The 27,590-nt window shown below is 45.4% G+C and overlaps 1 protein-coding gene across 3 annotated transcripts; it reads left to right on the forward strand.

The window, feature by feature from the left end:
• Positions 1-27,560, forward strand: LOC311219596 (excitatory amino acid transporter 1-like). 3 transcript variants are annotated; one of them, XM_084302796.1, is made up of 12 exons: positions 6,867-6,988; positions 10,974-11,231; positions 12,166-12,303; positions 13,021-13,225; positions 14,172-14,214; positions 15,745-16,085; positions 18,705-18,938; positions 19,981-20,175; positions 20,614-20,748; positions 22,260-22,363; positions 26,444-26,480; positions 27,152-27,560. In XM_084302796.1, exons 1-11 carry the CDS (start codon positions 6,955-6,957, stop codon positions 26,446-26,448), a joined length of 1,692 nt encoding a protein of 563 aa, XP_084158922.1. In that variant the 5' UTR covers positions 6,867-6,954; the 3' UTR covers positions 26,449-26,480; positions 27,152-27,560. The 3 variants fall into 3 exon arrangements, with proteins under 3 accessions (XP_084158921.1, XP_084158922.1, XP_084158920.1); XM_084302795.1 differs by lacking the exons at positions 6,867-6,988; positions 26,444-26,480; positions 27,152-27,560 and adding an exon at positions 1-111 and having other exon boundaries at positions 22,260-22,523; XM_084302794.1 differs by lacking the exons at positions 26,444-26,480; positions 27,152-27,560 and having other exon boundaries at positions 22,260-22,523.
• Positions 27,561-27,590: the final 30 nt, after the last annotated feature.

Here is a 27,590-nt window from a genome sequence, read left to right on the forward strand (position 1 = left end):
CTGCGTCCTGCCTTTGAGCTTAAAGAATTAAAGAACAAAACAACTCAGAATAATCCCCCAAGCCGAAAAAGACCCGCTGTTGTCCTGCTCGACAACTGACGCTTGTTCCAGGTGAGTGGTTTTGTCAGCAAATCTGGATGCATGAATAAGAGCGGTGCCAGGTCCAGTGGCTGGAGGACAGCAGGCGATTTCCTTGGGCACATGCATGAGAGGGCAGGAGGGATAGCTCTCGCCCTGCTTTGGGAGAGGGGACTGCCCCCAAGGGAGTGCTTTAAAAGTGGGACTGTGTGCCTGGGGCTGGGTGAAATGCCTGGTGGGCAGGCAGAAAGAGCCAGCCTCGTCACAGGACATCAGTATGAGCAGGGGGCTTTGGAGAGAAAGGGACTTGTCCTCCCAGGATTGGACTTAGGCTGCAGGCCAGCTGATCAGTAAGTGATCACTGTCACTGCAGGGCTTAGTGGGGATGAAATTCCTGCCCATCGCATGGTCCCCTCCACTTGGCCGGTTCCCTCACACCGACATGTGCCAGCGGCTGGACCCTGGGCAGATCCGTTCTCATCCTGCGTCCATCGCTGTGGCAGGAGTTGGCTGGGGGGAAGCTGGCTGCCAGTCAGGGAGTGAAAAATGGACAAGCCCTAGCACTGCACCGAGTGGGAAGCCCTGCCAGGGGCTGCTATAGCAACTCAAAGACGGCTGAGTTGAGCCCAGCTGGGCTGGTGAGTGGAAGTTTTCTGTGTAGGCACTTTGGCTGCATTGCTTTCAGCATGTGCTGTCCTTATGAGGGCAAGCAACGGGGCGGGCTGCAGAGGATCCAAGAGCAAGAGGGGTGAGGGTGCCTTCAGCCCAAGGCTTTGTGAGCCCTCTCTGTCTTGGTCCTCAGTACTGGAAAACAGAACACATAATGGCACAGTGGCTGGATTCAGTGCTCCTAACAGCAGGCACTGAGCTACCAATGTGGCAGTGCGACAAGAGCAGAGGCACCCAAGACAGCCCCTGCGAAGTGCCTGTTTTTCTTGGTGCTGGAGGTATTTTGTAGATTCCTGGTCTGGAGTACCCGTTGTCTGCCCAGAAGCAGGTAGGACCTGCTTGCTGTTAAACTGAAGTTGCCAGGCCACTGAGCAGAGCCCCGAGAGCAAGGCACGGCCCTGCCTGCCCTCCACAAGCAGCCTGGTGCGTCCCTTCCTCCCAAGCTTGATCCTTCCCTCTCTCCTCACAAGAGTGGGCTATTTAATTTCTGCCTCCTTATTTTCTGACCCAGTGCCAGAAGCTGTCCACCTCAGAAAGACTCGAGCAGCTTTCTCATGGACCCTCTCTCCTCCTTCTCCTTCTTCTCCCCCTTAGCATGCTTCCCTGCTGCTCCTTGTGGAGACTTCCCTCCTTGAAAATCCTACTCATTTTGATATTAAACATAATAGCAGAGTTTCCTTGGAGACAAGAGAAACAGTGGGCTCAAAAGTGCTGATTATTTCACAGTTCCTGGCTGGCTTTCAGCAATGGAAAAAAAAAAAAAAAGAGAGAGAGAGAGAGAGAGGGAGAGAGAGAAAAAGAAAAGGAAAGAAAAAGAAAAGGAGAGAGAGAAGGAGAGGGAAGAAAAAGAAAAGAAAAAAGAGAAAAGAAAAGAAAAGAAAAGAAAAGAAAAGAAAAGAAAAGAAAAGAAAAGAAAAGAAAAGAAAAGAAAAGAAAAGAAAAGAAAAGAAAAGAAAAGAAAAGAAAAGAAAAGAAAAAGTAAAGAGTTGTGTTAGAAAGAGGGAGCCTGGGGCAGCCACTCTTCAGGGGGGCACCAGCCACTGACTTCCTTTTCCAGTGCTGTCTTTACAGCAAGGCTTGCCTAAGCACTGGGCCAGTGCTCGTGGCAGTGGTGTGACAGCACACGCTGTACCGAACACCACAGCTTTGGGATTCTGTTGCCACTCCAGTCCCTGGAGGCTGGTAAACTGGAGAGAGACTTTTTGATGGGCAGTTCTAATTTGGCTGATTTCTGTCAGTCCCGGGAGTACAACTGACTAATTAGATTAACCCTTTGTGTATTTTTCTACACAGACTTTAGCAATAGTGGGACAACAACATAAAGCGCTAGCATTTAAGTCCTTATCTCCTATCCATTTGTCCCAAGGTATGACAAGAGTGTTTGTTCCAGCCCAGAGCTTGAGTCCACCAGGAGACACCAGTGCTCTCCTCTGCTGTGCTGGCCACACAGGTTTTTGCGTTGCACTGGGGCTGGGTTTGTGCTATCTGGCTGACATGTCTGCCGTACTTGGGCAGAGGGAGCAGGGGACGGACTGAGTGCTGATGCTCTGCCCCACAGGAGGACAAAGGGCAAGACAAAAATGCAGAAAGTCTTCACTTAAATTTTGCATTTACCTTCTCCAACACCAGACACCATGGCAAGAGTGCCCTGTAATGCCGCATCCTGCCAGTGTCCAGGAACTTCCTTGTCCCAGAGGAGTATCTCACAGAGGATTGCACTTGACTGATGGTTCCCCCTCTGCTGAGACACCCCTGGGGTCCCCACAATCTGTCTGCAACAAATGGCACTTGGTCATTTCCCTGAAGCAGCATTTTCTTGTTTATTTTTCAGTGTGGTGCAAGAGTGCTGTGCAGGGGTTAGAGGGTGAGAGAAGAAGAGAGGGAAACCAGACCATAGCCCTGTGCCAATTAGATGTATAAATTAGTTCCAGGACACGACTGGGGATGGGGTTGTGTCAGTGCTGTGTGAGAGGCCTGCAAAGCCTTGTCACGCAGTGCTTCAACAGGACATGGAAGGACCACAGAATGGCTGAGATTGGCAAGGACCTCTGGAGATCATCTCATCAACATTCCTCCTCAAAGCAGTGTCAGCCACAACTGGTTGCTCAGGACCATTACTCAGAACCATGCCCAGTCTGTTTTTGAGTATCTCCAAGGATGGAGACCCTACAGCCCCTCTGGGCAACCTGCTCCAGAACTCAACCTTAAAGAGTAAAAAAAAAAACAAAAAACAAACAAACAAACAAACCACCACAGCTCTTTTCTTATGCATAAGTAGAATTTCTTTGTACTTCAGTGTCCACAATGTTATGCTTTGTTCACCTCCTCCCCCTCCTGGCCTATTCTTGTCGAGGAGCCTGTACTTGTCTTCTCCAGCTCTTCTGCTAGGTGAGCTGTGCCACCACATCTCTGTGAGTTCAACGAGACTGCAGCCTTGTTACTTCATGTGGATCTCTTAATTTCTCCTTTTGGTTTGCCATGCTGTTGTGCTCACTAGCATACATGCACCTCAGAGGGGCACACATCTGTGCTCTTTTTCCCAGAAAATTGTGAGAACTTGCTGAATCATTTTGCCTTAGAATCATAGAATGGTTTAGGTTGGAACGGATGTTAAAGACCATCCAGTTCCAACCCCCCTGCCACAGGCAAGAACACCTCACACCAGCACAGGTTGCCCAAAGCCCTGCCCAACCTTGCCTTGAACACTTCCAGGGATGGGGCATCCACAGAATGTCTCCATGGCCATAAAAGCCAAAAACCTGTTATTTATACCAGCTGTTCACCCGCAGGATCCATTCAGTCCTCCACAAGTCCCTCTCACAAGCAGGATCAGTGAAGACAACGCCTGGGCCACCATACCATGCTCTTGACCATTGCCTCCAAAGCCATGTGGTCAAGCTTCATATGCTCCGAGAATCTTCTGGCCATATCACTTGGAGCAACAGCCCAAGGGCTGGACAAGCATCAGCAGTTTCTCCACAGCATCCCTGATCTGAGCCCCAGGTAGGCAGGAAACCTCTCTAGATGCCAGAGCTTGACAGATGGGGGCCTCTGTCACTTTCAGAAGGGAGTCTCCATTCCTAACCCTCACCGCTTCTTCCTGGTGCTCCTACAGGGTTCCAGCAGCTCAGAGTTTTGTTGGTCAGAGCCTTCAGCCCTCCTCTCTTACCAGGGCCGAATCTGTCCCATCACTGCAGATCTGCAGGTGAAGCAGGAGCTCTCCTCTTGTTGCCAGAAGCCGCAGACTTCCAGCCTTCCAGACTCCTTATGGGAGTCTTTATTTCTCAACCTGATATGCACAGACTCTGCTTGCCCCTACTGTGGTGCAGTTGGGGGTTCACATTCTTGTATCTGCTGTCAGATGTGACTCAGAATATGCAGTTAGTCTTTTTTCCATTGCCGCAGATGCTGCACAGTTGGCTGACCTCTTCATCCGGATCCCTCACTTGGTGATACAAATCCTCAGCCAGTGCACACCTCCTGAAGGCAAGAGACCATTCCCCTGCCCCATCGAAAGGTCCCAGACACTTCCTGCAGAGTTGTATCCTACCTGTGTCTGGGTTGAGGCAGCTAATGTACCAGCAACGGCTCCAGCCAGTGCTGGGGACCGTGCCCCGGGGACCATCAACACCGCTGCACACATACAGCAGCTTCTGAGCACCTTCTGTGCATCTCCATGAAAGTACACTCCAAGTAGAGAACATAAGGCTGAGACCCAGGCATGTTTCCCTGGCTGTTGGGCAAAGGTTTGGGGAGTGGGGAGAGGACATCTCTTTTTAATCACCTGTTTTTTTCGCCTGTGAAGAAGCTGCTTCATCCTTTTTCACTGAATCAAATCCAGGTTGAGTCCTAGCAACCTGGTCACAAAGACCGTCTTGCTCAAGTGAAGAGAAGCAATCTGCACTGGAAAGTGTGAGGCAGAGTCTGAACAGGACTGATAAATAATGATCCTGAAGCTTGATTAACTTAGGTCTTCCTGTGCCTGCATCTGTCTCCCCCACCTTCAGACTGCCTTTCTCTGTGTAACAGCTGCCAAGCAGGTGAAGGGCATGAATAAGGACATGGGGCCCAGTGTGTATTGAAGATTCTTTAGTGAAAGCGTACATTTATGATATTTCAAGAAGTTTCTCTGCTGAGTGCAATATTTTGTTCTCTTAGTTTCTGTTTCTAAGTTTGGAACTACCCAGTTCCCACTATTTCTGAGGACAAGACTCTCCCTGTGAGCCACCAGGCTGCAGCAGAGCAGTGGACGCAGAGCAGAAAGCTCAGTCCGTGTTGTGGGGCTGTTTTATTGCTGTCCTTAGGACTTCAGATGGATGGGCAGACTCGTGCTTGTGCCCAGCATTCCCCATTGTGCAAAAGTTAGATAAATTTGCGAATAACCCTCAGTAGGTGGTAGCGTCAGGGCAGATTTGTATCGCCCTGTCAGAGATCTGAGTAGAACTAGGATACCACTTGGAAAATGAAATGAGTTTCAAAGAATCATAGAATTGTGGAATCACTGAGGTTAGAAATGACCTTCAAGATCATCAAGTCCAACCATTAACCTGACCTTCTGAGTCATTATGGAGCAAATTACCTAAGCCATGAGCAGCCAGTTTCTGCAGAACAATAGTGTCCTGACATTTCTTAGCTCCTGTTTACTATAAAGTGATATTTAGGGATAAGCCTGCAATTGGAGGTAAAAGTATGCGATCTGTGGCATGGGGATAAAAATCTGCCTTGAGGCTACCCCTGTTAACCTGCCAGTGAAACTACCTCTTTCATTCAACTCCTGCATCCAGATGATTCATTAACATGTTGAATGGGACTGGCCCTAGAAATGAGCCCTGGGGAGCACCACTAGTGAGCAGTCACCAGCTAAATGTAGCCCCATTCGCTAAAACCCTTTGAGTTCTACCATCAAGCCAGTTCATCACCCAGTGTAGCATGAACCTGGTTATCTCACAGTCAGACAGCTTGTCCAGAAGGCTGCTGTGAGGGACAGTATCAAAGGCCTTACTGACATCCAGGAAGATTACATCCGCATCCTTTCCTTCCACCACCGAGTGGGTGACCTTATCATAGAAGGAGATCAAATTACTAAGGCGAGTCTTTCCCTTGATGAACTCATGTTGACTATGCCTGATAATAGCTTTGTTCTTGAAATGCCTTTCAATCTGCCCCAGCACAATCTTCTCCAAGATTGGTGAGTGTGCAATGGCTACTTCTGCTTTCCCTTCAGCCAGGATTTTGTTACCTGGTGTCTTTAAAATATACCCATGGAAGGTGATGTACATTGGATGGTTTCAGCTCTTCTGATTTGGTAGCTTTAGTGAAGACAAGGCATAGAGGGGAGGGATGTTCCTCAAACACAGCACAAGCTGGAAAAAACACATCTCTGTTGAGTCAGAGATTCCTTATTTTTCAGCTCTTTATAGGTTTAAACGCTCTTCACAAACCTGTCTGTTGTGCCCATCCTACTGTGCTGGAAATCCTCTCTCCATACAGATGGGAAGATGACCACACAAAACTCTGCAAAAAGCATAACAAAAAATACAGTTCAAAAATCTTACTTTCCCATTTTTTACTTTCACCATCTTCTGATTGCTCTCCCTAAAACAGCCAACATTCCACTGTTTATGTGAAACTTCACTGCCAGGAACTAGGCATTAATTTTGCAATACTGAACTTTCTTACAAAACATCCTGTCCTTCCTGGTCTAGTCTTGAAGTTACCTCCAAAAATGCTCTCTCAAATATCTCAATGCTTTTGGCAGAACGGAGATTGGAAAAGCAGACATGAATAGGAGAACCTTTACCAAGAGATCAAAGCCACCGTTCTCCTCCTAAGAAGGAAAATCCATGCCATTGGCAGCTTGTTTATCTTCAAGGAGTGTATTTTGATGACTTACTGCAGCAGTCTGAGAACTTCCAGCTGATGCAATAGAGAATATTTACACAATTTCAGGCTGGCAATGCAGAGGGAATGTGCTGTGGAGGGGACTGCTGTATTGCAAAATATGCAGATGGAGAAAGGAGCTAGTCATCGAGAGGGTGGGGACTTAGCAGGAGCGAGTTCTTCTGGTGAGCTTCTTCTGTGAGATAAGCGTTGCTCTGAGAAGGCTGCTGAGCATATGGTGGAACATGGGATCTAGTGACTCATCCGGAATTTTCCATCAAAATTGAAATTTCATTTTCTTTGCACAAAAATACTGTCTTCCAGTACATGTGGATGGGGAGACATCTGGAGAAAAAAGCAGGTGAGTCCCTTTATACAAGTGGGTTCTGCTCCCATCTTCCCTGTACAGGAATTCTTGTAATTGCTGTGGTATGGTCTGACACTAAGAAAAAGTTTGGAGGAGAGATGAGTCTACATTTCCATACCCGTGTTTTAGTGCAGGACTCCTGGGGTCACCATGGCAAATGGGAAGCCTAGTTTGCATTTAGTAAGCCTGTAATGGATGATTTCAGAGCTGTCAATGTGACTGTTTTCATTTCGTTGAAGAAATGGTAGCTGTGCATGTCAAAGTGAGGTAGCACTTTACCTTACCAGGGTTTGCTTGGTTTTCTGGTGAACAGTGGTTGGGGTGTAAGAAATCTTGGAGGGTTTGAAACTTTCTTTGGTGGTTTACCTTCTGGAAGTGTTTACCTTGGGCAGTCAGCCATTTGCCTGTAAGAAGTCATCCTATGTCCCAAAAGCCACTGACGGTGCAAACAATTACATTTCTCACTGTTAGGGCAGTAAGGTCTGGGACAGGCTTCTGGAAATCCTGCAGACAAAGGAAGATAAGATTGATCCTGTTAAACTCGGGAAAGGGATTATTCAGTGAGTCTGATAGCAAAGAGTGAGATCTGAGAGGTGTCCTAATGTAGGGACAGTAATACTAGTAACTGCTAAGACAGGAGGATAAAAGATGTGTGAAATCCCTGTCTCATTTGAACCTTACAGTTAACCGTTTTGTTTGTCTAAATCTATAACTGGGAGACAACTAGATAATACAAGACTCTTCTAGGGTACAGAGATAGCTTCTTAATGTACTGTGAAGTTCAGGAGGCACAAAATCAATGCACTGAAGAAATATGTAACTTGGAGTTTCCTTATTTTGTGCCTAACTGTGAAAAGGAGGCAGTCTGACAGTGAAAAGGAGGAAGACAGGCAAAATTTTCACCCAGTCTTATGTATACTGGCTCCACCAGCAGAAAAGAAGTGGGGGTGGTGTAATGAGGAAGTGAATATGTGATGAAGCGAGAATTAGGTCTCTGTCCAAAATCCGTGGAATGCTGTTGCAAATCCAAGAGCTTGGGTGACCCACAGCAGCACTGCAAGGATCCTGCAGCAAAAACCCAGAACCTTTGCCAGTGGCCTTCACGCAGCTTAGTCTTGGGAGGACTTGGAGTGACTTGGCTCAGCAGCCTCAGGCGTGTTTCTCTACTGCTCTGAACCTCATGAAGGCATTAGCATCTGTGTAAATGATTCTTCTATTAGAATGGGGATTTCCACAGGAGGTTTAGGTTGAATATTAAGAAAAACTTCTTTACCGTAAGGGTTGTTAGGCATTGGAATGGGCTGCCCAGGGAAGTGGTTGAGTCACCGTCCCTGGAGGTATTTAAAAGATGTTTAGATGTAGAACTTGGTGATATGGTTTAGTGGAGGACTGGTTAGTGTTTGGTCAGAGGTTGAACTAAGTAGTCTTGGAGGTCTCTTCCAACTTAAATGATTCTGTGATTCTGTAAAGAACATGAGGCTTTCCTCCATGTCTCTGTTGGAGAAGACAATGTGCAATCAGAGCTCTTCTGTTCAGGGGTGAAATTTAGGAAAAAAATAAACTTTTTTTTTCTTTTTTTCCACTGGCTTCCACAGTGTGGGACATCCCAGGCCAAGCATTCATCTCTTTCAGGAGGGGAGAACAACATGCCTGGCAAAGTGAGAACTCTGGTGATCACTGTGTGAGCACACACACAGTAGAGATCTTGCAGTGCCCCATAGTGGCAGGCGGGCACATGCAATGCCATTAGGGTGATGTGTGATGTCTGTCCCTTTCTCTGCCTGTGTCCATCTTTCTAAGTACGGGTGAGGGGCCTGAGAGGGGTTGCTTATGTTGACCACGCAGCCCAACCTACTTAGACATAGAGCGTGGCAGTGAATGGAGCACAGAACAGTTTTGAGGTGGCTGGGCCTAGGCCTACCTCGTCATGGAAGGGAGCATTTCAAAACAAAATAGAACAAAACAAAACAAAACTTAATTTCCTAATGAAAAGTGAAGCAAAAGGGAAGTCAGAATGGAAAGTCAAAAGTTTATAAATGAAGCTCCCTTCCCATTGCAGCTCTGTAGACGGGTGCTTGATTTGTACCAAATCAGCGTGGTTGAAGCAAACTCTGCACAGTCCTTCTGCCCTGGAGAACTTTTATATCTGTCACTCTGAGGCCTGGCCATAGCCGGCCCTGTCCCTCCTTGGGGTCTGTCAGCTCCAGAAGGTTCCAGACCCCTGTAAACCTCCAGTCTCCAGCTGGGCCCTGTGCCTGTTACACGGGATCTCCTTGCCTCCAGCCAGCCCTGGTGATGCTCTTGTAGAAGTGTAATCCACAAAGTCGGGCACTGTGTGTTGTGGTGGCCTTTCTGTACTGCTAGAGCTTTCATCTTCTGGATCTGCCTGTCTTAAGTCAATTCTGCTTTGAGACCTTCAGACCAGTCCTCTCCCCTCATTGGCACTGGGACCAGTTCTGGCTGTACAGATCCATCCCTGCACCTCCCCTGCATTTCCACCAGTTTTCTCTGTCCCTTAGGGGAGTAGGTTAAGGTATCTCTCTCCCTTTCCCTGGGCTGAGGAGGAAACATACATCCTCTGCTTCATCTCATCTGACATGCAGTTGTGTTTCTAGCCCAGGAGAAAACGATAATGTTGAAAAAGTGATCCAAAAATAAGCTTACACCGTGTGTTAACAGTGATTTTTCCAGACCTTGTATTCAGAGTTTGGTTCAGTTGTGAGGCCAGGCACTGAGGAAGAAAAATTGATTGATTAATTACCTAGTTTTATTCTTGTGTGGCTTAAAGCCTGTATACTTAATGCCTTCTTTTAAAGGTGGTTAGATTTTAGGGCAGCAGAGACATCTGGAGGGATTTTCAGAATCATCAGTGCATCTTTTGCATCTCCTGGTTCTTAAATATGTCTTAAAATCTGCTTCTCAATATCAACTCAGTTACAGATGAAAACATTTAATAATTCAGTGTCATTATTAAAATTATATATACATAATAATAATTAAAAAAAGAGTCCAAATAAAACAAGTCATACCATGAACTGATGATGGCTGTTTTAGGTGATGCCTTTGATTCATTACAGATATTTATCTGGGTACAAATGACAGAGACTAGATATGTATTGTATAGGGAATATAATCCCAAAATGTGATGGTTTCTTTGATTTAAAATTAGGATTGCAACTGGAGCGGCTGTTATTTGACTTGCATCTCCAAATAAACTTCTCTCAGCACCTGCTGATGTACTAAGGTGACTTTGTGCTTTTAGAGTTGTTTGGATTCATCTAGTCATATTTTCTTTGTGAACTCTTGGAAAAAATAATCATTTTCAGGTCATATTTGCCAAGGCACAGTGACAGTAGGGAACTGGCACCTGCATAGTAGGCAGTAATATTCCAAATGATAAGAAGTGTTGGATTATTGGTGCCTCCTAGCACTCCAGTTTCAATTGATATGCAAGTGTATCTCCCTTGTTCTTTTCATTTGAGGAATATGGGAATAATAGTGAAAAATGAAGGAAGAACAGTAAAGAGACTGCTCCAGGCCTTGTGGCCAGTAGGTAATGGAGCAGAACTGGTCCTTTGGAGTGGGTTTGATCTCAATCTTAGTATTTATGGAGCCAGTTTGTGTACTGGAACTGGCTTTATTGCCAGATGATAAAAACTCATTTCTGTGCAAACTGATAAATGTCTAAGAACAAACTTAGGTGGCTGTGGAGCCCCTCCTGGCTCCCCAGGCCACTATGGGCTGCTCCTTGGTGCAGGTGGGCTACAGAAGCCAGAGCTTCTCCAGAGACACCAGAGCACCTACCTGGCCACAGTCGTGACAAGACTGCAGTGGTCCTTTTGACACCTCACACCGAGACCAGTTTCTTATTCAACACTAAATAAGGATGCTCAGGGTCCCAGAGAAATGACTTGAAAATGAAGGCAAGGTGTCAGGTACTGCAGCTTATGCTTTCTTTCCCGTGTTCCTCCCTGCCCAGCACAGGCAGAGCCGTGCCCTGGGGACCGAGCGGCCGTGCCAGCCATGAGCGAGCAGAGCCACGTCAACAGCCTGTTCCTCAACGAGGATGCAGCCAAGAGGCTCAGTGCCGAGGGACGGGTCCAGAGGTTCCGGCAGGCAGTGCAGAAGCGGGCAGCGCGGGCCAAGAAACGGATGCACAGCATCACCGCCGAGAGCGCCAAGAGCTTCTTCAGGAGAAATGCCTTCGTCCTCTTCACCATCGCTGCAGTCTTACTAGGTATGGAGCTGATGGTGGGCTTAGGGGCAGGTGGTGGGCACCAAATATAAATGTGGGGAAAAGTTTATCCCACAAAGATTTTATTTTATCATAATAAATATAAATATCAGCTGGGGAAGTGAAACTGGACAGCCCCTTTGTATATAGCTGCACTCACAAGAAGCCTCTGAGCAAACCTGGGTGATTTTTTCTGAGGATTAGTAGAGCTAGATCAGCAAACTGTTTCTGTTGTGGAATCTCCCTAAGCTCCAGCCAGAAGCAAAGACTCCCTCACACTCCCCCTCTGCAAGGGCTGTTGTCTTGCGTGCAAGAGCTCTTCTGATTTGGACAGCATTTTGACTGCTGCTAGCTGGCCAGCCTCAAGCTGAACTCTACATGCAGCAGGCTTGTCAGAGTTCTCCTGAAACCATTAATCTGTGCTGTGTTTTGTAAGCCAAAAAGCATCCTACAAGTTTAGTTCCATAGTACAAAAAGGGGGAACTGATGCAGACAACTGGTCTGTGATACTGTGCAAACTAAAGCTGCCAAGCAGAGAGTGAATTTTCCCTAACTTCTAATCCAGGCTGGCTGAACTCAACTCTAATAGGTGGCTGGAAAAGGTCCCTGGGCTAACAAGGTGGGCAGTCACATCTCTTTGGTGGTAATGAGCTTCCTAGGAACAGACTCCAGAGGAGCAGCAGACAATACAGCAGGGAGTGGTACGCCTGTGGTTCAGCACGAGGCTCCTGTGCATACAGATATGTCAAAGGGATATAAAGCATACAGTAAAAATTGGAACATAACCTTTTAGAAAAGAAAGAGCATTTGCTCCTTTGCAGAGGGGAGAAGCTGAAAGGAGAAGAGGAAAAGGAAAGCCATATTGTAGGACTGACTGAGGGACAGACCACTGGATCACACTTTTCCATTTCCATTCTCATTCCTTGTTGATTCACAGGGATCATCCTGGCATTTTCCCTTCGGCCCTACCAGCTGACCTATCGCCAGATCAAGTATTTCTCCTTCCCAGGAGAGCTGCTGATGCGTATGCTCCAGATGCTGGTTCTTCCTCTCATTGTCTCTAGCTTGATTACAGGTGAGCAGAGCTTTCTGGTGCTTTCAGCCAAGACTATGCTAGTTGTCAGAGTACCCCTTTGTGTCCCAACTGCAGGTGTTGGGATAAGGTGGGCTAATAGTGACAAGCCTAAACCTACAGCTGTAGTGACCATGATTTACACTCATACCCTCACTGACTCAGTAGTGGGAAAGAGAAGCAGAAGACCTTTTGCTTTCTCATTAGACTGGGAAAGGCACAATGTGGTGTTTCCAATGCCCAACTCTTGAGCACTAGCAAGGATTTACCTGCTCTAGGTATCCTTGCTTGTGCAGAAGAGTTAGACAAGATGACCAACAGAGGTCCCTTCCAGCGTTAAGCAGTCAGTGATTCTGTGATTTCATTCCACATAACCTTAAACATCAAAGTGTGTTGCCCAAATCTGGTTCAAGCTTCCAGTAGCCTAGGAGAGGTTAATTTGTGTAAGTCCAAAGAACTGAAGTTGATCACCAGCTGGAGAGCCTGTTTCATCCAGGTCTTCACAGAAGATACCCCAGCCAGCAAACTTTCAGACAGTGTAAAGGGTTGCAATACTTTCCACCCCTGAAACATCCCACCATTATGAATGTAAAGATCCAATGTACTGGGGTTGGATGTTATTTCCTTTCTGATAGCTTTAGGAGGAAGCTTTATATTAAGATAATATAAGATTGATAGATAATAGACCTTCTCACCTTGTCTGACTGTTTGCCTACACAGGAATGGCCTCACTGGATGGCAGAGCCTCAGGGAAGATGGGGATGCGGGCTGTGGTCTACTACATGGTGACCACAATCATAGCAGTCTTCATTGGCATCCTCATGGTGATCATCATCCACCCAGGGAAAGGATCCAAGGACAAGCTTCACCGAGAAGGCAGAATTGAGCAAGTGCAGACCACAGATGCCTTCATGGATTTGGTGAGGTAGGTGAACAAGCTGGTCTCGTGTGAGTCCGTATCAGTGAGAGTACATTCCTGCACTGAATGTCCTTTTGAAGTGTCACAGCTTTTGGAATACACTGTCAGGGAAAGAGGTCTTTGGCTGAGTCTTGCCTGGCCTGCTACTTTTAGCTCAGTCAGGACAGGCTTATCACCTTTCTGCAGAGCTACAGCCTTTGTACCGTGCTTGAGTTTACACTTGAGCAAATCAGGCCCATTCTGCTAACCAGCTGTTTTGCATCAGGTGATGCTGGTTTATTAATGATCCCAGTAAAAAAGGTACTCAGACTCTGTAAAATAGAAATTTTAAATGCTATTTATTAAAGCTAACACCATAAAGAAAGAGAGGATAGTACAGATAATTTTATATCCTTTCAGATGTTGTGAACTCCAAGTTGTGCAGCATCTGTGACCAGGGTCTGTGAAAAAAAGTGTGGGAATGTTACTGGCAGCTGGGTATTCCTGCTCTGTGGGAAATTCCAAAGTTATATTTTTTAAGTGTTGTTTTGCAATGGACTGAAAAGTCCCAACTTCAGAATTTTCTACAGAAAAACAAAATGGAAATTTTCATCCTAAACATCTGGAAAAGTCAATCCATTCTTACCATTTTGTAAGCTTAACTCTGAGATGCTCAGCCTCTCCCTTTTTGCTTGTCAGGATATTAAGAAGCAAAGACCAGGGATGTGGTCCCACATGACATCCTCATCTCCAAACTGGAGAGAGATGGATTCAAAAGGTGGACCATTCAGAGGATAAGGAATTGGCTTGAAGGTCACACCCAGAGAGTGGTGGTCAGTGGCTCTATGTCCAGGTGGAGGCCAGTGACAAGTGGTGTCCCTCAGGGGTCTGTCTTGGGACCATTCTATGAAGCCCATGTTTGCTTGCTAGTCAAACAGGACAATTAACTCTTTCCTTGTTTTATCTACTGCAGGAATATGTTCCCGCCCAACCTGGTAGAAGCCTGCTTCAAACAGGTATGAAAACCCATCTAACCTATCACCTTCCTTGATGCCCTGTTCAGTAGGCAATGGTCCAGCCTACTTCTCTGAGGGATGAGAACAAAGTTTGCTTTTTTACTGCTTTTCTCTAACTCCAACTGCTCAAGAAGGGGCATTGCAGTCATTAGCCTGTATTATAGCATCCCTCATGCAAGTTTTTTAGGCTGTCTGTACGTGGGGGGCTTCAAACCCTGGAGTAGACAGAGCAGAGCAACTCTGGTTTCCTGCTTCCATCTCATTCCACACTCAAAGTTAGGAAGAATTTGTGTAACCTCAGTTAGCAGATTTGGACTGGAAGTAAAGTGGGAACAGATTCTCCAAGGATTTGTCTCTTCCATAGTGCTAGTGCCCTTGGAAGCAGTATAAAGGGTTCCAGAAGTATAAAGAGGAGCCAGAATATCTGGGCCTCAGAGCTGGGGGTTCCCTAGCTGTGCTCCAAGATAGACACCTTCGCCTGATGGTAAGTAACAGGTTGCTGTAGTCATGGTGTTTGGTATTAGAGGGAAGAGCAATTTTAGAAGTATTTGTCCAACAAATAATCCTGTGGTGTTTTGTTGTTTGTTTTTTTTGCTAAACTTGGTAAACTGTGATTGAATGCAACTTAAAAAAAAATCACATGTCTAGGAACAAGGAGTGTGAAGAGTCCTACAGAAAGGGAGACCATATCCTGGAAAGCAGCGTCTCTGAAAAGGGTGTGGGGATATTGCAGAGAACATCAGTGACTGTGAACTTTTATTCTATGGTTAAATGGTCCTACGTGAGCCTAGGATTTCCAAACAGAGAAGGAAGTAGTTAATTTTGTGTTAGTATCTCTAATTGCAAAGAGAAATGCTGAACACAGATAAACTACCTCCCTTTTAAAGTTGTTAAACATTAGAAGGCTACAGAGAAGAACTACAGTGCAGAGGAAAACTGATCAAATAACATATGACCAAAACTGGTCATAAGTGAACAACTTCAGGGACTCAGTCTGTTTAGTCTATCAAATAAAGAGTCTTTGTCTTGCAAGAGTATAAATATATCCAAAGGAGAGAACAATCATATCAAAGGGACCAAGGGATCTCATGCCCAAGGTGGATGCATGATATTAGAAGTAATAATGACTGTAAAATGAGAGCAACAGTTCATATGGAAAAGTCAATGCAGATTTTAACAGTGAAACAAACAATCCAGGACAGTACAGAATTTGGTCTCTCAATATTTTTAAATTGAGATTAACAAAAAGGATGCTTTAGCAATATACAACCATACCCGAGTCAGTAAATGGTATCTAGGTGAAGTCCTCCAGATGCTCCAGTGCTCTCTTTCGACCTTAAGCTCTGTGAACATTTCAATGAAAGCACTAAGCCAGGGAGACTGAGAACACTCAAGGCAAGTTTCCCACAGAGGTCAGTAAGAACTTGCCATACTCTCCTTTCTTTAGGAAGCAATGCAATAGTCTAGCATGTTGTCCTAAGCTTCTGAACAAGGGCCTGTGAGTGCATCTGATAATCTGTGTCATTTCAGTACAAGACGCAGTACAGCACCAGGGTCTTCACCAGAACCGTTCTCCACAGCAGCAATGTCACAGCAGGTGTGACAACCACTCCACTCCCTGTGCCTGAGAACTTCACTGGCATCCTGGAGAACGTCACTCATGCCCTGGGGACCATCTCCGAGGTGCTGACCTTTGAAGAAGTCATTCCCATCCCAGGCTCAGCCAATGGGGTGAACGCGCTGGGGCTGGTAGTGTTCTCCATGTGCTTCGGTTTGGTGATCGGCAGCATGAAGCAGAAGGGACGGGCCCTGCGGGAGTTCTTTAACTGCCTCAACGAAGCCATCATGAGGCTGGTGGCCATTATCATCTGGTGAGGAACACGGCCGGTTGGAGCAGGAGGTCTGCAGGTGCAGTTTCCGCTGACCTGATGAGAAATGGGGTAGCATTAAGGATGACATGCACAGGAAAAGCAGATGGGCACAGCTCTCCTTTGGCTCCATCAGGCTGGAGGGAAAAGTCTGGATGGGATATTTGTTCACATTTCATTTCCTGTTTTTTTGTTTTTACCTTAGAAATATCAGGTACACCAGGACTTGCTTTCCTTGAGGCTGCTGGAAACATCCTTGGAAGACCAGAGAGCTGAAGTGGAAGATCTCTTAGCCTTACCAACAGGGGTAGGGTGTGAGGCTTTCCCACAGAAAGCTTTCCTTCCAGCTATGTTTCAGGAGTCTGACTTAGCTATGAGTCACAATAACCTACTGCCAGTTTCCTGCCACTCAGAGTGACACCTGTATGCATTAGCTGTGAAAGTGGACCTGGGTTGGCAAGATCATCTCAAAATTACTGCCTTTCAGTTTGAGGTCTCCCAGGCCCCAGCTCCTCTAGAGCTCAGCTGCTTGGTGCTTCCTGTATAAGGCTGACTATACTACATGGTTCAGATAAGCAAGGCATTGCTGCAATGAGTCTTCTTAGAAAACGGCATTTTAACAAATCTTATTTGAAGCTCCTTACCTATCTAAAACTCAAGCTCTGAATAGGAGCTTGTGGTAGGTACCATGAGACAGGAAAGATATGGGGCTGGCAGAATACAAGGGAATGCCTGACAGGGCATCTGTTAGCCCCACATCCTCTCCCCTATTTTTGATCACTCCAGCTTTCTTTCCCTGGTTTTCTAGTCACAGTCTTGTATTGTAGAGAAACATCCTAGGCACAGAGGGACAGGTCTTACACAAAAAGAAATAAAGGGGAACCCTGAGCTCATGGCAGAGAAATTCACTGCCTGGGGAGTTCCAGCCCCTCTGGGATCTTTTTCTCCACGGACAAGCCAAAATCTGGGGCCTTGCTTTCTTAAGGGGAGATAAGAGTTGCCTAAGGGCAAGAAAGGGAGAACACAGTGGAAAAAGTGGACCTGCATGCTACTCCCAGAGACGATTGCAAACTGCCTTCAACTGCCTCTTCCAGCAAAGAAAGGCAGGGTGTTGAGGGATAGGATATTGGTTGCACTTAGGAAGCTGCCTGTGCACATACACAGTAATGTTTGAAGACATCTCCTGACTTAACAAAATCCTGCGGGTATAGGAGGCAGGAGTATCCCCTGAGGCTCAGCACTCCTTCCTGAAGCCACAGTCTGCAGAGCATCTCCCAGGAGCTTCTTTTTCCTAGGGAGATCTGGTCATTACCTGCAGCCAAGAGTGTCTTCTACGAAAAAGGTCAGAGGAAATGAAATATTTGTGAAATCCTTTCCTGAAACTTTTCCAAACCTCCTACGCTAAGTTGGAGTTTGGCATGTGGACCTCTGAGCCTTGTGCATGAATTGCATGTGAGCTCCCGAGCTGTAGAGGCCAAGTCCTGAGAGGTGTGGCCATGGAGCTGTGATTTTCTTTAGTCCAGTTATTTGTCCATGTTTAGTTTAGTGCCCATGATATTCTCCATGTGTGTGTCATGACTTCCTTCTTGTGCAGCCTCACTGCTGCTCATGAGATGCATTGTTATGGGGGGAAAAAACCTGTAAGGAATGGAAAGGATAGCAGTGTAGCTGTGGGGTTTTACCTTGCTGGGCAGCTAACTCCACCACAACCGCTGTCTCATTCCCCCTCCTCAGAAGAGGAGGGGGAGAAGAAAGTATGCTGCAAAGAAAAAGAAAGTCTCATGGGTTGAGATCAGGATAATTTAATTAAAGGGAAAAAAAAAAAAAAAGACTTCATAAGAGAGGGAAAAAAAATTATTCTCTACTTCCCATCAATGAACAATGTTCAGCCACATCCTGGGAAGCAGGGCCTCAGTATGTGTAGTGGTTGCTTGGGAGGGCAGACGTCTTCATAACAAGAGCCCCCCCTCTCCTTCCCCTTTCCCAGCGGTTGTGGTAGAGTTTAGCTGCCCAGCAAGGTAAAATTACCACTGCACCTCAAAAAGAGGTTTCATACAAGCCACAGCTGTCTTCACAGATGTTGGTATGCCCAGTCCAAACTATACTAGCTATGGATTTTCTGTATGTTCCTATTCCCTGTACGTGAACCTCTAAAGATAACAAGGCTGATATCCCAGAGCATGCAGGACAATATTGCTTCTGCTCCCTCCTTCCCTTTTACTTCTGTAACTTTCTGTGCCTCTCAGTAAAAAGGACACCCTCAGCTCAGGCTCTGTTAGGAAAGGAAGGGACTGTGCAAACTCCTCTGTATAACCTTCACTAGCAGTGCTGCAAGGAGTGTTGAGGAGACATGTAGGAACCTGGAAGGAGGAGGAAACCTTCACCACGTACTGTGTGCACACAGCAGTTCCCCAAAAGAGCATCAAGTGCTGTTTTTTGACTGCACAGCAAACAAGTCCAAGATCTTTTCACATTGCCAGAAAAGAAACCAGCAGTATCATCCACTAACTAGCACACTTCTGATGTGGCAGCTTATTGAGGATATGTCCAGAAAGCATGCATTGAAGCAAGTATGAAGTGTGGATGTCAGTTCTGAGAATTGTCCTTGTGTTTCTGCCACAGGTATGCCCCAGTTGGGATCATGTTTTTAATTGCTGGCAAAATCCTGGAGATGGATGACCTTGCAGTGATGGGGGGCCAGCTGGGGATGTACACGCTCACTGTCATCGTTGGACTCCTCATCCATGCCCTCTGCATCCTGCCGCTGCTCTACTTTATCGTCACCCACAGGAACCCCTGGGTATTCATTGCAGGGCTTCTGCAGGCCCTCATCACAGCCCTGGGCACCTCCTCAAGGTACGATGGCCACATAGTCCTGGGGAGAAGTACGGTGTGGATATTCTGGGGCTGCTTCTCAGCACTTCCATCGCCCTCAGTGCAGTGCTGAGGTCTCACCATTTCTAGCACTACCAGCGTTTTGCACTGGTCCAGCCAACTCAATTGAGAGTGGAAGGATTCCCACTCCCCTGCTCAGGAGCCCGAATTGTGTTGCCATCTCTAACCACCAGTGCGTGACCCATAGTCCTCCTCACCAAGCACAGTGGAGGCTCTTTTTGCAGCACTGAAATACCGAGCTCAAAAGACAAATCAATCACCCCTCAATTCCAACATTATTCCCCGTGCACATATCTCCACACACATGTACTTGCACACATTTGCACATTTCTCTTTTCCAGGCACACAGACTGTGTGCAGCTGGCATTAAACTCACAGGAAGCCTAGGCAAAAGCACAAACAAATGTTCGGTGACTCACACAACCAAAGCAACAGATTGTAGGTTGCTGTTATATTATTAAGTGGTGTTTCTTGACGTATTCATTTCCTGGCAAGCACAGAGTCTCTCCCACGTGCATTTTGACACCGAAACACACAGCATTTTTCTTGCTCGTGTTCTCTTTCAGAAACAATTCTCTGCTTTTGCTGCAAGGTATATTCTCACACTTGGGTCATTCTTGTCTTATGCACTGAGCTGGGGAAGAGAGAGGACTCAAGTTTTTTAATAGCTGGAAGAGGAGTTTTGGTCTTGAGGCTCTGTCCTATGTACCCAGAATTCCCCAGAATCACCTTCTTTTGGTGTTGTACCAGCTTCACCAGCTTCAGGGCCACACAGCCCCTGCCCAGCCCCTGAGGAAAGTCATGTCTGAATGTGCAACTGCAGCGTGCAGCATATCTGAGGAACCCTTGCTTAGACTGTTCTTTCTCCTAGCAGCATCTGGCCTCTGGCTCACATGGCAGGGTGAAAAAGCAGGTGGGTAAGGTCATAAACCAGGCAGAGGCTTAGTCCCTCTTCCACAGTCAGCATATACCCAATTCATGTTGTTTTGTAAATTCCTTTCAGCTCAGCGACTCTGCCCATCACCTTCAGGTGTTTGGAAGAAAACAATGGTGTGGACAGGCGCATCACGAGGTTTGTTCTGCCTGTGGGAGCTACAATTAACATGGATGGCACTGCTCTGTACGAGGCCCTTGCAGCCATCTTCATTGCACAAGTCAACAACTATGAACTTGACTTCGGGCAGATCATCACAATAAGGTGACTTTTGAAAGAGTTATGGGGCTACAGGAGGGATTCCAGATTTGTTGGCTTATCTGAGGTGCTTTCAAGTTCCTCCTTTGCTCAGAAGATACAATGAGATTAAAAAGATATGGAAAAGGAAGGTGAAACCTCCAGGTGTATAAGTAAATGTGGTTTTGGGTGCCATATCTTGGAGGCTCCCCTCGAGCCTTTATTGGATTTCCAAGTCTGGGCCATCCCTTAGATAGAGCTGCAGTGTGCAGTCCACGATGGGTGGGTGCCTGCAGGGGAAGCTTGGGTGCTGTGTCGATGTCATCATCCTGCTCTGTGACCAGAGCAGAAGGGTTGCCCAGATGGTTTGTAAATAATATGTTGAGATACTTCCTGACACTTCTGCAAATGCGACTGCCTGTTTTCTTCCCTCTGCTGATAGCTGTGCTTTCCTCTTCCCTCCAGCATCACTGCCACGGCAGCCAGCATTGGAGCCGCAGGTATTCCCCAGGCAGGACTGGTGACCATGGTCATAGTGTTGACATCAGTGGGGCTGCCTACGGAAGACATTACGCTGATCATCGCAGTGGACTGGTTTCTGTGAGTTCTCTACTCAGCAGCATGCATTTCTCTGTGCTCCCTGCCAATGTGTACAGAGTTCATCTGCATTCCCAGTGTCTCTGCTACAAGCAGACTCAGTAACCTGAGGCCTGAAACACACCCGTATCCACGAGACCTTTGCTCAGTAACCCTCTGTTCATGCTAGAGTCTTCACCATAGACTTCAGTGACCAAGTTCATGTACAGACCAGCTTGGTGACCAAGCAGAATGTCCTTTGTTTGGTTTATCTAACAAGATAATTATCAGAAACAATCTGCAGGCTGATAGGGACAGGTTGTGCCAGTAATACGCAAATTCATGCTGCAAAGTGATGCTGGTTCTGCCCTACCAAACAAGGCAGGTGGGATAAGACTGGCCTGTACAAAGTTGAGGAGGTCATAGAGGGGTGCAGCTAGCCAACTACATTGCTCCTTTTCTGCTTTCTTCCCCTTTAAAACCTTAGGAGAAGTGATTTCACAGGAGTGTTCTTAGGAACCAGATTGAAGAATGCATTTAGACAATGCTCTCAGACACATGATCTGATTTTTTTATTTTTTTTTGGGGGGGTGGTCCTTTGGGATAGGTTTGCATCAGAATTTCTGAATTTATAAAACAAATACAACTGAATTATAATGGATGTGGCAAGGCTCATCTAAATCTGCAGAAAGGCTTGAGCAGGCCTTTGGAGAGGAATCCATCTCTATGGATCCACAGTAACAACGTTTTTCCTCATTTTCCTCATTTCCTCTGGGAGTATTGCGTCCAGTTCTGGACTCCCCAGTACAAGAGGGACATAGAAGGGCTACTAAGATGATTAGAGGACTGGAGCACCTGTTGTACAAGGACAGGCTGAAAGAATTATGCTTGTTTAGCCTGGAAAAGAGAAGACTGAGAGGAGACCACATTAAAGTATATAACTTATATGAGGGGAGGGTGCAAGAGGATGGAGCCAGTCTCTTTTCAGTTGTGCCCAGTGACAGGACGAGAGGCAACAGACACAAACTGAAGCACAAGAGGATCCAGACAAATATAAGGTGGCACTTCTTTACTGTGAGGGTGACAGAGCACTGGGACAGGCTGCCCAGAGAGATTTTGGAGTCTCCTTCTCTGGAGATATTCAAAACCTGCCTGGATGCCATCCTGTGCAAAGTGTTCTAGGTGATCCTGCTTGGCAAGGGGGTTGGACTAGATGATCTTCAGAGGTCCCTTCCAACCTCGTCTGTTCTGTGATTTTGTGATTCTGTGATTTTGTGGCAAGTCCAAAATTTTTCATTGAGATATTGGGAACGCAACAGAACAGGAATGAATGTGAAGCCTGTACTCAGGCTAGCAATGTAGGAGAGCTCTCTGGGAGTAATTTCTCTGTAAATATTGAAATGCCAATTATTAGAGTGACTTGAAAAGTCAAAAAAAAAAAATCATTGAAGAAAACTTCATGTTTCTTGAAATATTCTTAATCCCCTTAGCTGATACTAAGAAGCTGCATCTAATTTTTCTCCCTGATTTTTCAGAGACCGCCTTAGAACGACCACCAATGTCCTGGGGGATTCTCTGGGTGCTGGCATTGTGGAGCATCTCTCCCGGCATGAGCTGGATGCACAGGACTGCGAACTTGGTAATTCTGTGATAGAGGAGAAACAGCAGCCTTCCCACCTGGTCTGCCCACAGAACGACACCCTTTGGCACCCCAGGAGTGAGACAGCATTGTGAAATCAGGCAGCAGAGAGCAAATTAATGCTGTAAAAAGCCAAGACTTGAAAAAGAAGTCTTGGAGGACATTCTGGAGAACAGAGAAAGATCCACTTTCAAAGATCTACACTTTTCTCCTCCCTCTCCCACATGCAGTTCCCTTAATCCCATTTCTCCCCTATCTCTTTCCGACTGACATTAAAGAAGAGAAAATTAAACTGCAAAGAAACTTTTGTTCCACAAAAGCCTGATTTAGTCATTCTTATCGGGATCCAAGAGTTTGACCTGAGTAAGTAAGACTCAGTGAATGAGCTGGACTAAGAGCTCCCTCATTTCTGAGCTTAAGTATGAGCACAGTTAAGTGACAAAGTGGGTTGGTGACACCACCACCTGTGGACCGGGACCAGAATATTGCCATGATGTCTCCTTCCTGCAGGAAAGAGCTGCAGAGCAGCAAAGCCTTTATTTGTTCAGTGGCTTCCCCTGAGCATGTAAAGCTTTTAGCATTGGCCGTTTGGAGATCTCTGGAGAGCCCCAGCACTCCTGTTCAACTCTTCACTGGCAAGTGTTTATGGTAAACCCAGTGTCCTCCTTGCTCACAGTCCTGGTGTTTGCACAGTAACACCACTAATGCTTCCTGAAGGCTTCTTGCTCCTCTGGCAACCTTTCTGGCTGTAGGTATTAATGTCGCCCAGCTCCTGAAGGAATGTGCAGCAGGGACAGGGCTTATTGTGCTGGCTGGTAGTACAAATAGAGGTCATACCAGCCTTTTATTAATGGCAGCAACTAAAGGATCGTGAAAGCAGCAATTGAAGAATTGATTAGATCTGTTATTGAGCCTCTGAACCAGCTCTCCCCTCTACAAAGCTCTGCCAAACAGCAGTTAACTTCGTTTCTTTTTAGAAATCTGTTCTCTTATTGAAACCAGAAGGGAACTGCATAGGTCGTGACCAGTCTGCCCACCTGAGTAGCTGGATGGTGCCTCCATGCCAGGGATGACTCCCTACCACCCGTTTCACTCAGATAACTCCTCATCATAAAACTCCAAGGAAACAGTTCGTTCAGGCATCTTTGGCTATTTTCAGAAGCGCCTTTCCTTCAAACACAGTGCTCAAGAATGTGCTTCAAAATCTCTTGGTCTTTCTACAGCTCTTTATCTTTTCTAGACAGTGCACAATCACTTCTCAGCACTTGTAGAAGATGCCAGACCCCAAACTTATAAATGTAGTTTTCATCAGGATAAATTTCTTAGTTCCTACCAAATTGAGTTCAGTTTCTGTTTCACACATGGGCATAAGCCCACATGACATCTGGATCATCTCATAGGTCCAAGCAACAAGTAGGGACCTGCTTTGTCTGTGCTCTATCCCCCTTCCATGGAACAGAGGAACAGAGTCCTCATGTCTCACATCAGTAAACAGGACCAGCAGGACTTGCTTCATAATCTTCAGGTCATCTCCACGAACATCCAGAAAATGAGTATCTAAGACCCAACTTTGAAGATGGAAAGGATCCACAGTTTTGAGGCTACTCTATTGTAACTATTCTGCTTCTGAAAGGCCAGAAACAGCAGCAAACAGCCTCCTGGCACAGCTGAGCTATCTAAACTTGATTGAGGATATCAACCAGTCTGCTCATTACTCCAGACTCAGTATATCTCTTGAACCCCTCTACCCTGGCTTCCCAGAATGATCCTTTCCATCCAAAAGCCCTAGCCATACGCTGACAGGCACCTCTAAGTGGACCACAGGACAGAAGACCCCAGAGCCATCTGCTCGAGGCAGCTTTTCCAACTACAATCACGCCTGCCTGTCTTTAGCTCCTCAGTGTAAGAAAAACTTCATAGAACACATTTCTTGAAGTGCCCAAAGCCAGATCCTGAGGCTCTTTTTGGTCCTTCAGGACTTGCAGGGTTATACATTTGTGCTGCCATGTTCCACAGCCTGTAGGTGAACACAGTTTTCTATGTTTATGGGTTGGGATAAAGGTGGGAATCTGAGATAAACAGTCAAATGCATCTCTTTCAGATAAAAACAGGTAACACAGAAGAATTGTACTGTAGTCCTGCTTAGTAGTAGTTGGCCCCAGACTTCACAGCAGCAGGCTGTTTCCTGACCACTGGAGGCAGGTTACTTGTTCTGACAAGAGATCTATGCTAGCAGGGGCAAGCTGCTGTTGTACAGTTACGTATCTGGTTGTTCTTCACAAATATTATTCCTATTCCATCAGCTAAAACATTCTTAGATGTATAGATTTTGACCTACTGCATGCTTTGTCTGGTGCAGTGCACCCTTCCTCTCCTGAGACTGTCATCAGTAAAAGCAACCAGAGCAACTGTAGAACCCAGTGGTATTTTGGTCCCTGAAAGGTGATGGTCAGTTGGTTTTTTTATATATTATTATTTATTTACTTATGTTTTGTTTTGTTTTGTTTTGTTTTGTTTTTAAACTGAGATAGTGGAAGACTGCTGGGTAACAGTGGAAGATAATAAACTCTTAATTAGAATATACATGGCCCAAGAAATTGGCGTTGTGTGGAATATGCTGCTGAACCTAGGAAAAGATGACATTTGCAGCTGTTGTAACTGTTTCCTAAGTTTTTCTTGGTTACGGAGATGTAACAGGAACAAAAAAAAATGTCCCAGTTCAATGAGTGTTGGCTTTCATATGGGACCTGACCTGTGCATAACATCTAGACAATTAAAATTCTGTTTAAAAGGAAGGAGGAGGTAAATGGGAATTAGATCCTTGTTCATCAAGTATCGAACTGAGATGATAATCAAGTGTGGGCCTTGGCTTCTACAAATGGACATTTGCCTTGTACAAATTTGTACTTTTTCAGCTCAGAGGCAGGGACAGATGACAAAATCTATCCTGTACCTTTGCATTAATCACCTGCATCTCTGCCACAGTAACATGGACAGAATATTTCTATCTTACACTTCGGGTTTTCTCACTCTTAATGCCTGAACTATGCTATTTAAGTTGGCTGGACTATCACTTCCCTATCCAAGACCAGTTTAAAAAAATAATAATAATAATCAGTCTGACAAACTCAGAAGGAACCCGAAGGAGCTCTGGTTAACATTATTTTCTTATTTTTACCTGCCATTGGGTGCCCAAGGTCAGGTATCCCAGAGGGAAGGCTGGCTACACCTGTGGGTCCAGGACCTCAGGGACCAAACTGGTCCACATACTCTGACTGATGATTTTCCATCTGTGTTTTGGTTTCTGTAGCTGTAAAACAAATAAACGGATGCTATCTGCCCCATAATAGCTAGAAATGTAGCTACAATATCAAGGTTGCTAAGTCTAAAACGAGAAAAGTTACCAATTGTTTCTTTAATTTTTATAAACTATTGTAGTACAACTTTTGAGGCAAAACTAAACCTTTAAAGCAGAAGGCCAGAACACTTAGTTCACAGCAGTGTTTATTATTCTCTACATTCAATTAAAGGATTACAAATGTTCAAAATATAAGAATAGCTTCTAGGACAGTCATTCTTGGTGTAGGACTGTAAATAGCACTAACAGGAATACATCACTCAAGAATGTCTGAGATGTTAAAACAACAAAATCCAACTGCTCAAATCTTCTTGGTCATAATTACTTGCTATTTATACCCAGGAATAGAGAGCAGTTACTATGACTTTCAGCATACATTGGATTTTTTTTTTCCTGTCTTTATGGGACTTACAGAAAATAGCACTGAAAAAGATCCCAAGAAGTCATCTAGGACATTCTATGTTCCCAGGCAGCAAGAGCTAGACCCAAAACAATCCCCCCCCCCAAGAAAAAAAAGCTGCTTGTTAAGCTCTTCTGATCTCCAAGTTAAGTGTTCCAATGCATTTTTTTTTCTTCTCTGACACAAATCTCTCTTGTTACAATGCAAGAACATTATTTCTTGTCCTGTCCCAGTGAGTAGGATAAGAGATTATTATCCTCCTCTTTGCAGCATTTTTATCTTGTATGAATGGTATTATAATGTCTGCTCTTCTCCTTTCTAGACTAAACAGACCCAGTTCTTTCAGTATACCCTCACAGGTAATAATCATTCACATTCCTGTCCTCTGGACTTTTTCCTCGCTCTTTCACATCTTTCTTAAAGTGGAGTAACTAAAATTTGACACAACAATCCAACTAAAGATTTATTAGTGCTAAGCACTGAGGAAAGACTCTTTCATGTACATTAAGATTTAGATCTTAGACTCAAATTACCATAGTTTAACAGCATGCTCTGCTTCAGCTGATCAAGGTAACTGTCCATGATGCATACCTACAGCAAGTTCAAGTCTGTTCAGCTTATCTTAAATCTTAGTGAGGTTAGACTCTAACTTTGATGAGATGGCTGTATCCAAAGACTGGATCTTAATCAAAGAGTTTTAAGATACACTGCATTAGCTTGTATCTGCAGTGGGCTAAGACAGCACTAACTTACCATTAACACAGCTCAGCTGACATGAGTCTAACCCATCATAAAGAACAGACCTGCTTACAAAATCCAGTAAAATGCTTGATTTTTTCACAACAGCATGACAGCACCGATAGCAGTGGTAATCCATGCTAATTCCTACATCATTTTAAGCAGAACTGCTGCCTAGCTAGTAATTTCCCAGCCTGTGTTTGTGCTGCTGATTATTGTTACCTGAATATAGTAATTTCTATTTGTCTATATTGAATTGCATCTAGTTTTTCTTCTTTTCTTCTTTTTGCAGACTATTTGTCCAACTTCTCAAGAAAGCATTGAATTCTAATCCTGAAGAGACTTCCTGTATATAAAGGGCAAACTGGTGGATGAATTGGAAGAAAAGATTGATGGATTGGACTCTAGCTCAAATAGGAATCAATTCTGGGAAGTCTGTGGCTTGGGTTATACCTAGAGTCAAACTAGATGATCATAAGGGTCCCTTCTGGCTTTATAATATATGCACGTGCTTTCTGGTTTAGAGATATTGCAAAGGGTCCTCCTAGCTTGATCATTTTCAAAAGCTATCTGAAAGGATCCTAATGATACTTCTGTAAAAATCAGCAGGACTCTAAACTGTTTTCAGTTGCTGTTAGCAGATATGTAAACATACCACAAAAGGGGCTCTCCATGTCACATTGCATCAAAATGTCCTCAGTTGTTCCCACAAAGTAGCACACTCCAAGGCT

The sequence above is a fragment of the Netta rufina genome (assembly GCF_964035555.1).
Source record: "Netta rufina genome assembly, chromosome: 28".
Taxonomy (NCBI): Eukaryota; Metazoa; Chordata; class Aves; order Anseriformes; family Anatidae; genus Netta; species Netta rufina.